At 39.7% G+C, this 13,816-nt stretch overlaps 1 protein-coding gene across 1 annotated transcript; it reads left to right on the top strand.

The window, feature by feature from the left end:
* Window positions 1-12,718: 12,718 nt before the first annotated feature.
* Window positions 12,719-13,099, top strand: LOC135106193 (glutamic acid-rich protein-like). The gene has a single exon (XM_064014969.1). It carries the CDS (start codon window positions 12,719-12,721, stop codon window positions 13,097-13,099), a length of 381 nt encoding a protein of 126 aa, XP_063871039.1.
* The last annotated feature ends 717 nt before the right edge of the window (window positions 13,100-13,816 follow it).

Raw genomic sequence — 13,816 nt, 5'->3', positions numbered from 1 at the left:
AGGAGTAGAGGAATGGAAATGGGCACAACGACCAGGTGATGAAGGTTTAGGACCAGAGTGGCCTGAAAATTCCTATGAAGGCACATTCCTAGAAGCTGTGTCATGCTTGGGTGGAGGCGATGAGCCAGCAGACTTGAGTTTTTTTCTTAAGAAGGAAGCAATATGAGTAGGTGTGACCATCTTTGCGACAATAAGTGCATGAGAAAGCTGGACGCCGGGGCAAAGAGAACACTTGAGAGGACACACGCTCAACGGGAAACGTCTGAGGAGGTGAAGGTGCAGAAGACAGGTCATTGACAATAGGTGACAAGATATGAGCATGAGACAATTCCTGCAGTTTGTTACTGATTTTCATGGCAAAATCAAAAAGAGAGTGGGTGGGTTTGATTTCAATGGTGGAAGCAACATGTCTTTCCCGAGGAGTAAGATAATTGACATAACTTGTGAGCTCTTAGAAGACTTGTAGTTAATCTAGACTTACCTGACCATTTTGTATCCAGTTTCCAGACTTCAAAAATTCAATAGCATCATATGCGTATTCGGTAGCATGAACTTGAACGACTATGTGACCTACATTTCCGAGCTGCGTAGTAAGCGACTCAGCATAACCCATAATTCAAAGAAAGGAATCGTCAGTCCTTGAAGCCCCAAAGGCACGTAAGAAATTACTACGAAACTTAGTATAATCATCTTGAAGCATACACTTAAAGCAGTGAGCTGACATCATGGTAAAGACAAGTGATCCTGGAATCAATTGTGACCTGACGAAAGACATCTTGTCTGCCCAAGAGGTGATGTTACTGTTTGACATCGTCATCACATTGCTGTAAAAACGACAATGCAGACTAGCTGGGATCCTCACCTCCAGTTTTTTTTTAATGTTAGGGTGCAGGAGTTTAGTAGTGGAGAAAGAAGGGGGAGCCATAGTCGCAGCAGCAAAAGCAGAAGCAGTAGCAGTAGGTAGAGTAGAAACAATGCTAGGATTATTAAACATTGTAGAATTGCCGCTTCTTAAAAGCATTAAGAAAAAAAAAACACACACACACACGAGATACCAAAAAAAAAAAAAAAATACACGAGAAATATACACAAAAAAGTAAATACAAAGACAAAATATAAATGGAATAATATGTCAGCAATAATTAAAATATAAATAGCAATAATGTGATAAGTGGAACAATAATGTGCCTAATAGTAAAATGTAAACAACTGAAAAAAATTATAAGCAACTGTTGGCAAAATATAACAAAAATTAAGGAAATACTGATTTGCTATGCAAAATGAACTTATGATATTTGCAAAGGCATACAAGAAAAGTACTCAAGTACAAAAAAAAATAAAATGGTAAAAGAATAGTACCAGAAGTGAACAAAAAATAATTGAGTTAGGCTAATTCCACCTCAAAAAACAAGGAAAAGTTATGACACAACCCAACTGGATAAGGTGTAGGCTTGAGGCTGCTGCAGCAGCATGTAAACAAAGGCCAAGGACCAATGAGAGGAAGCAACCCAAGTCAGGAAAGCAGTAGGGAGCCAATAAAAGAGCAGCTGGCAAAAATGAACGCCAAAACAGAGGAGCAAAGGCGGGAAATGCAAAAAAAAATATTCACCAGACAAAAATATGAGAACCACAACAAGGCAAATAAACACCAGATTCTTAGATAAAAGCCGTAGAGCTGTAGACAGTGCAAGAGGCCGGGGAATGGCGGTGGACACTGATCACAAGCAGGCAGGACCAGGACAGAGCAAAGGGGCTGGGGCGCAGGGAGGGAACCAAGCGGAGACAAGCGTGTAGGAAGCGTAGAACAACCACAAAGCCTACAAGGCACTTAGCAAATACAGCGGCAGTGTGGGGACAGGATCTAGGTGGATCTAGGCGGCGACAGAGAGCGGTGATGAGTACGTCGTGACAACAACGCACGTGGTTATGTACCTGTTGATTAGGAGCAGTGACGGCAGCCCAGAAATCCCAAAATCACTCAGTGGAGGCATAGCAGGCAGCTTGGTAGCAGGTGGCACACTAGGGAGGCTCGGCCAAAACAAGAACATAAGTGATAAAAGCACGTGGCGGGAGCATTTGGTGTGGAGCTTGGGCAGTCAACAAAGGGAGCTCGGAGCAGGACATCCACACAAAACACCAAAACAGTCACAGGAGGCACTGTGAGAGCACCGCTGCCATCAAATATGTGCTAGGGGGTTGAGCTAGCACATGTGGTAATGTCCAAATCCAGTGATAACAGCAAACACTACGTAAAATATCTCCCTGTATAATAACAAATTGCCAAGTACAAACTAAACCTACACCGCCCAAAAGGCCAGCCACTGACTGAGAGGCGCGCGTTACGCCGAAACTAAGGAGTGATCGAAAAACATAATTGGAACAAGAGGCGTCGAGCATACATTTTAAATACATGAATGATAACTAGTAGCAATAATGATAATAATGGCATAAAGAAAATTAATCTATAATATATATATATATATATATATATATATATATATATATATATATATATATATATATATATATATATATATATATATATATATATATATATATATATACTATCATGCTTGCACATCTCCACGTACCCAATGTCTTTCTAATAAATATACCTTAAGATGTTTCAACGTAAGATACGTCCATGGATCATTCCCGCCAGCCTCCTTTGCTTATCTACGTCTATTCTTCGTATGATGAGACCAGAACTCATACAGTATTGTCACGATCCAGTTATCTTTCCAGGAAAGTGGACGTTTCACTGATCCCGGAAAGTTTTCAAGGTTTGGATTTTTAAAGGCCTCGAATACCTAACCGACCTATCCGAAATCGCCAGCTATTAAACCCTTTCATAAAACCCTTACCTTGGCACAACACACCAGAAATCACCTTAAAACCAGATCAGTGTTGGCGTAGAAAACACAATTATTCTATATAGTAACAGGATATATTAATAATAATGTTAACTCACAAACAAATTGAGGCAGTACAGGGAACAAATTTCTACCCTAGACCAACACAAGATAATTCCCACACTCAATCACAATAGATTCCCCCTTTTACTCAGGCTCTTATATCGCCTCCCTTATTGCTCAAAGGTTATACGCATCAATATATGACATTCCCGTCACTTCACAAAACACTAAAACCCTTTCACTCCTTCATAGGCCGCTGAAATATTTTCCCCAGTTGCGGGAATTTCCCTAGACGCTGTCACCGCGTCACCAAATAACAATTCCCGTATTTTACCTCCTCAAACCTCACAAGACATCACCACCATCACCATAGATCACCTATAACACCATAACACCATACCCAAAGACACCAATAACACCACAACACCACCTCCAAGGACACTAATGACGCCACAACACCACCGAAGCTCCAACCAGAAAATGGCTGCCTCTCATCCTGACACTATCCCCTCAGCGTTACATAACCAACACAACTCACCATCCAAACTTCAGCGGACAAGAGCTCTTAGTGCCACAAAAGACTCACCAACCTGATCCTGGATATCAAGGTTATATCTTCACATCACTAATACCTCCACACACACACTCCATCACCACACCACACCCGAATTTATCCCGTGAGGAACGCTACCCTTATGTTCTCCCTCAGGGCCTCTGGCGCTGTCTTAAGAATTTGCTTACTCAATACAAAAGGCAAACATGTATCGCCTCTCACCTCAACACATTCCACCTCAAATACACCTCTTCCCTTACATATACATACATAATAGAGAACTTCAATTACGAAGGTAATAATACCACGTGATATAAATGAGTAAATAAGTCTTATATTAACTTATAACTAAGAATAAAGATATGTTGAGAAGGAAAACGGAACACGGGGGACGCTAAGAAAACGTGTTCCTGTTTAGGGTAAACTAACCCAATAACCTGACTGTATAATCAAAGTGTGGCTTAACCAAAGCTACGTAAGTATAACCTTATAGTTATACATGGTGTTCTTTTACTTAGGCTTCTATTGATAACACAGTCTCTCTCTCTCTCTCTCTCTCTCTCTCTCTCTCTCTCTCTCTCTCTCTCTCTCTCTCTCTCTCTCTCTCTCTCACTGTGTGTGTGTGTGTGTGTGTGAGTTGTCGGTACTGACGCAGTGCTTTCTAAACCATACTACTATCATTTTCTTTTTCTTAAATTGATCCAACTTTCCTCGTGCTCCTAATTGTTATTGATATATATATATATATATATATATATATATATATATATATATATATATATATATATATATATATATATATATATATATATATATATATATATATATATATATATATATAATTTTTTTTTTTAATAGAAAAAAAGTTATTTTGATCCTAAAACTTTACTTTTGTGGTTAGAACAATGAATTTACATTTATGCCTTACTTCATTATATTATGGGTTACTGTCGGTTTTCATGTCAAAATCTCAATTACTTATCTAATTGCTTTTGAAATGTTGCAAATAAGTTAAAACAATGAAAGCAAGAATATAAAGTGTTCTAAATAATTTTAATTTTGATAAGATCATTCTTGAACTGAACAGATCTAGGAAGAAATTCCTCATATTTAGAAGAATTTGCTTACATTTCAGAAATATCAAATCTCCCAGAATGTTCTGCCAGACACTTAAAAGTTTCTAGAACATTGTAGAATCTTCTTTTCAATGTAAACATTTCCAGAATATTCTAGAACTTTCTATAACTTTCTATGTAGAAATATCAAGAATTTTCTAGAATGTACAACAAATTTCTAGAATGATTCATAATATTCAAAAGTAGGTTCAAGAATATTCTAGAAAGATTGAGAACATTATGTAACACATTCTAGAAAGACTAAGAACAATTTAGAATACTGTTTGACAACATAAAAGTAGGGGCTTGCAGACCACTAATCAGTTTTGCTTTGGCTGCTTAAGAAGACACATCACAAGAGGTGAAATAACATCAAGATGCTGCAGTCATTCTCCAGATGCATTCCGCTACATATGTGATCAATTCATTAAGACAAGAGCAAAGAAGTTTTCTGTGACAGCATCTGGAAAAATGAGTGAAACTTACGAAGCATATTTTGCTGTGCCAGTTAGAGACCAAGACAAGATTTGGGCACCTCATTTTCCTTGTGAGCATTGTAAAAAGAAAAAAAAAAACACTAGAATACAAGGTAGTTGTTAGTTTTCAAGAGTAAAATCCGATTAAGAATTAGGAATAAAAATATAATAAATTTAACAGAAACTCATACTTTTGTCCTTTTACAGGATGGTATAGAGGGGAAAACAGAGCCATGAAATTTGCTCCTCTTAGAATATGACGTGAACCTACTGATCACTCAACTGACTGTTTTTTCTACATAGTGGATCCTTCCAAACGCTGATCTGGGAAAAATGCACCTGCTGTTTTCTATTCAGACATTCCATCTTCTATTGTACCAGTACCACACAGTGCTGATCTTCCTGTATCAGCTCCTCCAGAAAGAAGTCATCTGTCAAAAGAAAGCAACAAGTCAGAAGGTGAGCTAAACAGAGAGGAAGACTGTGACATCACAGGTACAGTTGTAGTTAGGTGGAATCCTTACTACCCAAACCAAAGAAACTTTAATGACCTCATCATAGATCTTGGTTTTACAAAGTCAAATGTTGAACTTTTGATTTTAATGCTGAAGGAATGAGATTTACTTGATGACAGTGTGTAAGTGACCTACCAAAGAAAACGTCGCAAACATTTCTCCAGTTTCTTTGCAAAGGAGGACAAGCTATGCTACCGCAATAATGTACCAGGCTTGCTTGATGCTATTGGAATTGCTTGCAATGCAGATGAATAGAGACTCTTCATTGACAGCTCCTCCAAAAGCCTAAAAGTTGTACTTCTGCACAATGGAAACAAGTTTCCATCTCTGCCTTTTGCTCATTCTGTGCATCTTAAGGAGAACTACAGCTTCTATTGGAAACTTTGAACTACAAGTATGGCTGGGAAATTACTAAAGACTTCAAGATGGTGGCTTTTTTGGTGGGAGTGCAAGGAGGTTTTACCAAGAATCCCTGCTTTCTTCTTTGTAGAGACAAAGCAGCACATTACCGGAGAAAGCACTGGCCTCCGAGGAATGACATTACAGTGGGAGCACACAATAGCAAATATGAGCCATCGTGTCTCCTCCATTACACATTAAACTGGGTCTCAGGAAACAGTTTGTTACAGCTCTTGACAAGGAGTCTGCTGCCTTCATACATCTTCAAGACTTCTTTCCTAAGCTTTCAGAGGCAAAAGTGAAAGCTGATATCTTCACTGGACCACAAGTAAGGAAAATTTTGAAGTGCCCAGAATTTCTATAGGAGCTCACAGAAAAGGAGAAAAAAGCTTGGGAGTATTTCATTCTTGTAGTATAGGGTTTTCTTGGCAACAAGAAGACTGATAACAATATGGTTGAAGCTTGAAGCATTAGTGAAAGGCTATGGTGAGATGAGCTGCACAATGTCCTTGAAGGTCCATATCCTAGATGCCTTTGAAATAAAGTTTTAAAATAAACTTTTGTTTCATTTATTTTTTTCTATCCAAAAATAATGGAAAATGGTGAAATTTAGCTGGAGGAGCTAAATTTAATGGAGGAGGCAGTAGACACCTGCAGAAACGATAATTACTCCCAGTGAGGTCTAAAGCACTGTTCAGGGGGTGCTGTGAACTTATCATTAAACCCAGCTGTGACCTCACTGAACGTTTCCCTTTGTGTCTCACAACACAAGGGGGTAGTCACAGCCTGCCCTCTAAAGACAACTCTCTTCCTCCACACAAAACTACAAGCACCTAATAACACACACACCCTTCACTCAAAAATTTTAAAATCATGGCGACTCCTACACCAGCCTCGGAGTTCCCATCTGGGGAGGGGACCATAAATGTCCCCAGGTCGGACTGCCTTTCCGTCGACGACCCTAAGTGTCTTAACACCCCCCTCAACTTTTTCTTCATTAACTTCTGCAACATTCGCGGCCTAAGATCTAATTTTCAATCTGTAGAACACCACCTCTCCTCTTCTAAACCTCATCTTCTTTTCCTCACTGAAACTCAGGTGTCTGAGGCAACTGACAGTAGCCCCTTTTCTGTTCCCTCCTACTTTCTCTATCCTCATTTTCGATCCAAAGCTGGATGCTGCGTTTATGTGCGCAATGACTTAACCTGCTCTCGTGCCCACGCTCTTGAATCTTCCGAGTTTTCCACCATCTGGCTACGACTACAGAGTCATTCTCATACTAAATTTATCTGTGCTGTATACCTCTCTCCTAACTCCTCTGACTATAAAAAATTCTTTGACTACTTAACTTCCAAAGTGGAGCACATTCTGACCCTCTTCCCTTTTGCAGAGATCTCCATTCTTGGAGACTTCAATGTTCACCACCAGCTTTGGCTTTCATCTCCCTTCACTGACCATCCTGGTGAACTAGCCTACAATTTTGCTATCCTCCATGACCTAGAGCAATTGGTGCAACACCCTACTCGTATTCCTGACCGTCTTGGAGATACGTCCAACATTCTTGACCTTTTCCTGACCTCTAATCCTTCTGCTTATGCTGTCACCCTTTCTTCTCCGTTGGGCTCCTCCGATCACAATCTCATATCTTTATCTTGTCCTATCACTCCAATCCCTCCTCAGGATCCCCCTAAGCGAAGGTGCCTCTGGCGTTTTGCCTCTGCTAGTTGGGGGGACCTGAGGAGGTATTTTGCTGATTTTCCTTGGAATGACTACTGCTTCCGTGTCAGAGACCCGTCTTTGTGTGCTCAGCGCATAACAGAGATGATAGTGTCTGGCATGGAGGCGTACATTCCTCACTCTTTTTCTCGTCCTAAACCTTTTAAACCTTGGTTTAACACAGCTTGTTCTCGTGCTATACATGATAGAGAGGTGGCCCACAAAACGTACTTAAGCCTTCCATCACCAGAATCTCATGCACTTTATATTTCTGCCCGGAACCATGCCAAGTCTGTTCTCCAACTAGCCAAAAACTCCTTCATTAACAGAAAATGTCAAAACCTTTCAAGATCTAACTCCCCTCGTGATTTCTGGCATCTAGCCAAAAATATCTCCAATAACTTTGCTTCTTCTTCTTTCCCTCCTCTACTTCAACCAGATGGCACCACTGCTATCACATCTATTTCTAAAGCTGAACTCTTTGCTCAAACCTTTGCTAAAAACTCTACCTTGGACGATTCTGGGCTTGTTCCTCCCTCTCCTCCACCCTCTGACTACTTCATGCCACGTATTAAAATTCTTTGTAATGATGTTTTCCATACCCTCGCTGGTCTAAACCCTCGGAAGGCTTATGGACCTGATGGGGTCCCTCCTATTGTTCTCCGAAACTGTGCCTCCGTGCTTGCACCTTGCCTAGTCAAACTCTTTCAGCTCTGTCTGTCAACATCTACCTTTCCTTCTTGCTGGAAGTTTGCCTACATTCAACCTGTTCCTAAAAAGGGTGACCGCTCTAATCCCTCAAACTACCGTCCTATTGCTTTAATTTCCTGCTTATCTAAAGTTTTTGAATCTATCCTCAACAGGAAGATTCTTAAACGTTTATCACTTCACAACCTTCTATCTGATCGCCAGTATGGGTTCCGTCAAGGTCGCTCTACTGGTAATCTTCTGGCTTTCCTTACTGAGTCTTGGTCATCCTCTTTTAGAGACTTTGGTGAAACTTTTGCTGTTGCCTTGGACATATCAAAAGCCTTTGATAGAGTCTGGCACAAAGCTTTGATTTCCAGACTACCCTCCTACGGTTTCTATCCTTCTCTCTGTAACTTCATCTCAAGTTTCCTTGCTGACCGTTCTATTGCTGCTGTGGTAGACGGTCACTGTTCTTCTCCTAAATCTATTAACAGTGGTGTTCCTCAGGGTTCTGTCCTGTCACCCACTCTCTTCTTATTATTCATTAATGATCTTCTAAACTAAACTTCTTGTCCTATCCACTCCTATGCTGATGATACCACCCTGCACTTTTCCACGTCTTTTCATAGACGTCCAACAATTCAGGAGGTAAACATATCACGCAGGGAAGCCACAGAACGCCTGACTTCTGATCTTTCTAAAATTTCTGATTGGGGCAGAGCAAATTTGGTATTGTTCAATGCCTCAAAAACTCAATTCCTCCATCTATCAACTCGACACAATCTTCCAGACAACTATCCCCTCTTCTTCAATGACACTCAACTGTCCCCCTCTTCTACACTGAACATCCTCGGTCTGTCCTTTACTTATAATCTGAACTGGAAACTTCACATCTCATCTCTAGCTAAAACAGCTTCTATGAAGTTAGGTGTTCTGAGACGTCTCCGCCAGTTTTTCTCACCCCCCCAGCTGCTAACTCTGTACAAGGGCCTTATCCGTCCATGTATGGAGTATGCTTCACATGTCTGGGGGGGTTCCACTCATACTGCTCTTCTAGACAGGGTGGAATCAAAAGCTTTTCGTCTCATCAACTCCTCTCCTCTAACTGACTGTCTTCAGCCCTTCTCTCACCGCCGCAATGTTGCATATCTAGCTGTCTTCTACCGCTATTTTCATGCCAACTGCTCTTCTGATCTTGCTAACTGCATGCCTCCCCTCCTTCCGCGGCCTCGCTGCACAAGACTTTCTTCTTTCTCTCACCCCTATTCTGTCCACCTCTCTAACGCAAGAGTTAACCAGTATTCTCAATCATTCATCCCTTTCTCTGGTAAACTGTGGAACTCCCTGCCTTCTTCTGTATTTCCACCTTCCTATGACTTGAATTCCTTCAAGAGGGAGGTTTCAAGACACTTATCCACCAATTTTTGACCACTGCTTTGACCCTTTTATGGGACTGGCATTTCAGTGGGCATTTTATTTTATTAGATTTTTGTTGCCCTTGGCCAGTATCCTTCCTACATAAAAAAAAAAAAAAAAAAAAAGCTATTTTGAGACAAAAAAAAAATTCTAAAACCACAAAAGCAAAGTTTGACAAGAATAATGGACATTTTTATTGTTTTGCATTGAAAAGAGTTGGAAAATAACACTTATTTGTCAAAGATAAAAATCGTGTTCCACAGTGACAAATGGTGTACTTGATAATTGAATAATAATTCAATTAAATTTCATTTTGTTAAATAAAAAGACAATGGTAAGTGTGTATGTGTATGCGTGTGCGCGTGCGCGTGCGCGAGCGTGGGAAAGGGAGAAGGGGGAGGAAGGGAGAGTATATGGAAATAAGGGGTAAATGGAAAAATACATCAAGCCGAAAGGATTAATGATAGAGGAAATGTTGAGAATCTCTGATTTAGGACTCTGCAATACGTTTTTTTTTTTAGTTTTGGTGAAACTTTTGCTATTGCCTTGGACATACCAAAAGCTTTTGATAGAGTCTGGCACAAAGCTTTGATTTCCAAACTGCCCTTCTACGGCTTCTATCCTTTTCTCTGTAACTTCATCTCAAGTTTCCTTTCTGACCGTTCTATTGCTGCTGTGGTAGACGGTCACTCTTCTTCTCCTAAATCTATTAACAGTGGTGTTCCTCAGGTTCTCTAGTAAGCTCTGGAACTCTCTGCCTGCTTCTGTATTTCCACCTTCCTATGACTTGAATTCCTTCAAGAGGGAGGCACTTATACATCAGTTTTTGATTACTGCTTTGACCCTTCTATGGGACTGGCATTTCAGTGGGCATTTTTTTTTATTTGATTTTTGTTGCCCTTGGGCAGTGTCTCTCCTACATAAAAAAAAAAAAAAAAGATGACAGCGTATCCTCTGAGGAGTCAGGACCCTCCAGAAGAAGAAATATGGAAGAAAATATCGCTTAATGACAAAGAAGCATGAGCTTTGGAAGCATTGGATGGTTTTATTATTTCTTTATATTCTATTATCTTTTATACCAGTATATTTTCATAACATTTATTTGTTCCTTTGTTTTAGTTTGTTCGTTTTTTCTTTGTTTGAGTTCATCTTAGGAAGTATGTACTAGGAAATGTATATATTTCTTCTAGCACTGTGTAGGGGTGGTGGCCAAATATATTGATATAAATAAACTGTACTAAAGATAATAAGTGCTGACCTGCCAGGAGCCGCATGTCCGCCACCGATGCAAGGAGGACAAGGACTACTGATGCTGCGGTAGTTGCTGGGCCTGCCTGTTCAGGTTAGGCTGATACTCGTGAGGTGAAGGGAGGTCACGCGGCCAGAAAGGCAAACTGCTCGTGAGGTCCTGGGAGCCCACCCGGCCGAGGTATAACTGCTAACAAAGAAGCGAGGCTTTACCTCACTCGAGCCCACTTGATTGGCCGGCGGTTAGAGGCGGCGTCAGGTCACAGCAGAGGACAAAAGCGCGCTTCGTGAAGTAGAATGTAGGGGCGGGGATGAAGGATGCTGTGTGTTCCCACACCTTCACAAGTACTTGTATATCGCTTACGTTTTTGCTTCATAAAACTGAGAATTTCACTAAAAAAGACAACTTTTTAATGGCTGTGATTCCCCTATTAGTACATAGAAAATAAAACAACTTGACAGAGTAAGGGAAATAAACAATGTGTGGCGCTAGATACAATTTTGATGTAGCTGTGTGATATATTCAACAAAGTCGTATCGATGAAAAACGCAGTCACCTATTTATTTTCAATAGTGTAATTTAATTGTAAGGTAGTAATGTAATTCAACTAAATAATTGTAAAGGGCATAAATTAATGAATATTTTGATACCAATCACTGCTTTCTATCTCAATCCATTGAGGGGGTATCACATTTTGATACTCGAAAAACTCTGACAGTGTTTTCTCCGTCTTTTTATTTTCGGCACTTTCGTTACTTTAGCTTTAGACGCTTCGTGTGTGTGTGTGTGTGTGTGTGTGTGTGTGTGTCTATATATATATATATATATATATATATATATATATATATATATATATATATATATATATATATATATATATATATATATATATATATATATATATATATATATATATATATATATATATATATATATATATATATATATATATATATATATATATATATATATATGGGAGCCGCCGTGGTACAGTGGCACCGCGCGCGCTTTGGGGGCCAAGTGGTCATCAGGCGCACGGGTTCGAATCCTGGCTACGGTCCGAGGGTAGGAAGGGCATCCACTCGGGGTAACGGTTCCCAAATGCCAAATTCAAAAAGTCCTTCATCAGGAGGCACCGTCTCAGCCCTAACAGACTAGGGAAAACTAGACGAAAAACTAAAAAAAAATAAAGATATATATATATATATATATATATATATATATATATATATATATATATATATATATATATATATATATAATAATGGGGATCAGACAAACGAAAAAAAAAGACCGCTCATAATCGACTTCGGCTAGGCCTCCTTCAGCAGCAGTGTCGTTGTGAAAAATACAAAAGACAACGCAGATAAGAATAACGAGAAAAAAAAAAATGAAAAGGACAAAAACTTTAGAGTTGGATTCAGAAAAGTTTCCCTTGATGGCGCTTGAAATGGTCGGAGGAGGACATGTTTTGCCCTCTGGCGAGGTGTTTGGCTTTGGATGCCTGAAAAAGTAAGAACGCAATTTCTTGGCAGATCTTCTAAATAGGGTGCGGGTTGCGAGCTTCTGTTCCTCCCTCACCCAGGTGTCCTCTCCAAATGTTTGAATTTTGAACAGCATTGTGAAAACTTCATTATTGACGATGATTAAGAGAATGAAGATAAATAGAAACACATGGAAGCCTACATTATAAAGTCAGAGGAAGAGGAGGAAAGTCATGAAATTGTGACAGAAAAGGAAGATGTGGATGAGGAAGATGAGGAAGTCAGTGATGTAATGTCAGAAGAGGAAAAGGGAGATGAAAACATGAGGAAGCTAATAATGTGTCCAGAAGAGGATAAAGAGGAAGAAAGCAAGGAAACCGATGAAACTGTAACAGAAGAGAAAGAGAAGAATAAAAAAGACAGTGAGGTCGATTATGTAGATATGATAGATGATTACGGTGATGATATTAAAGTGTCAAGAGAAAAGGAGAAGGATGTAAAAAATTATGTTGATGAAACTATGAGAGAAGAGAAAGAGAGGACATGGAAGATGAAGAAGCCAATTGACTAAAGGTTTTATCCTTAATCAGGATTTTTTTCTTTTTTGTGCGTGTGTGTTGTTTTATATTAAATATAATTTAATTCAAGATTGTAAGAAATTTACATTGTATTTAGATTAGGAATCAATTTGACAAATAAAAGAAAAGCAGTAATTTTACATAAAGTGAAAAAGACAATTATAAGGCAGAGAGCTAAAACCTCTTGTGTTTAAAGTCAGTAGACTTAAGGTGGTGTCACACTAGCACTTTTTCCGTCAACTTTTTTAGACGTTTTTCTGAAAATCGTCGATATCTTGGCTGCGGCCTGTCACTCACAAACGGTGTTTCGTCTGAAACTTTCCGTCGGCACAGACCAAGGAGTGTAAACAAACATGGAGTCCACGCTGCGGCAAAGATACGCTGCTCTGAAACTAATACTGTGTATTGCGAGACACAGTATTGGAGGGCACAGGTGACTGTGTTGTAAGCCGCTCTTTTCGGGCCTTTCTTCATATAAAATTCATCCTTGTGGTCCCAGAGGCACTTATGGCTCCATATGCTTTCCACAAGGAACTCCTCTGGAAGGCGTGTTCAGCTTGGATGTGGTTTTCCTTCTATGACGAAGCGTAGAGGTGGTAATAACGCTCTGTGAGACAGGTTTAAGCCACGCGGAAAGTCTCGGTCTTGGTCTTGGAAATGTAAACAAAGGCGGAAATTTGCAGGCGGAAACGCTCCTGATCGTCTGACAA

Source organism: Scylla paramamosain, chromosome 13 (genome assembly GCF_035594125.1).
Source record: "Scylla paramamosain isolate STU-SP2022 chromosome 13, ASM3559412v1, whole genome shotgun sequence".
In the NCBI taxonomy this organism is placed as follows: domain Eukaryota; kingdom Metazoa; phylum Arthropoda; class Malacostraca; order Decapoda; family Portunidae; genus Scylla; species Scylla paramamosain.
The sequence above is the reverse complement of the archived record's forward strand: the minus strand, read 5'-3'. Positions and strand labels throughout refer to the sequence as shown.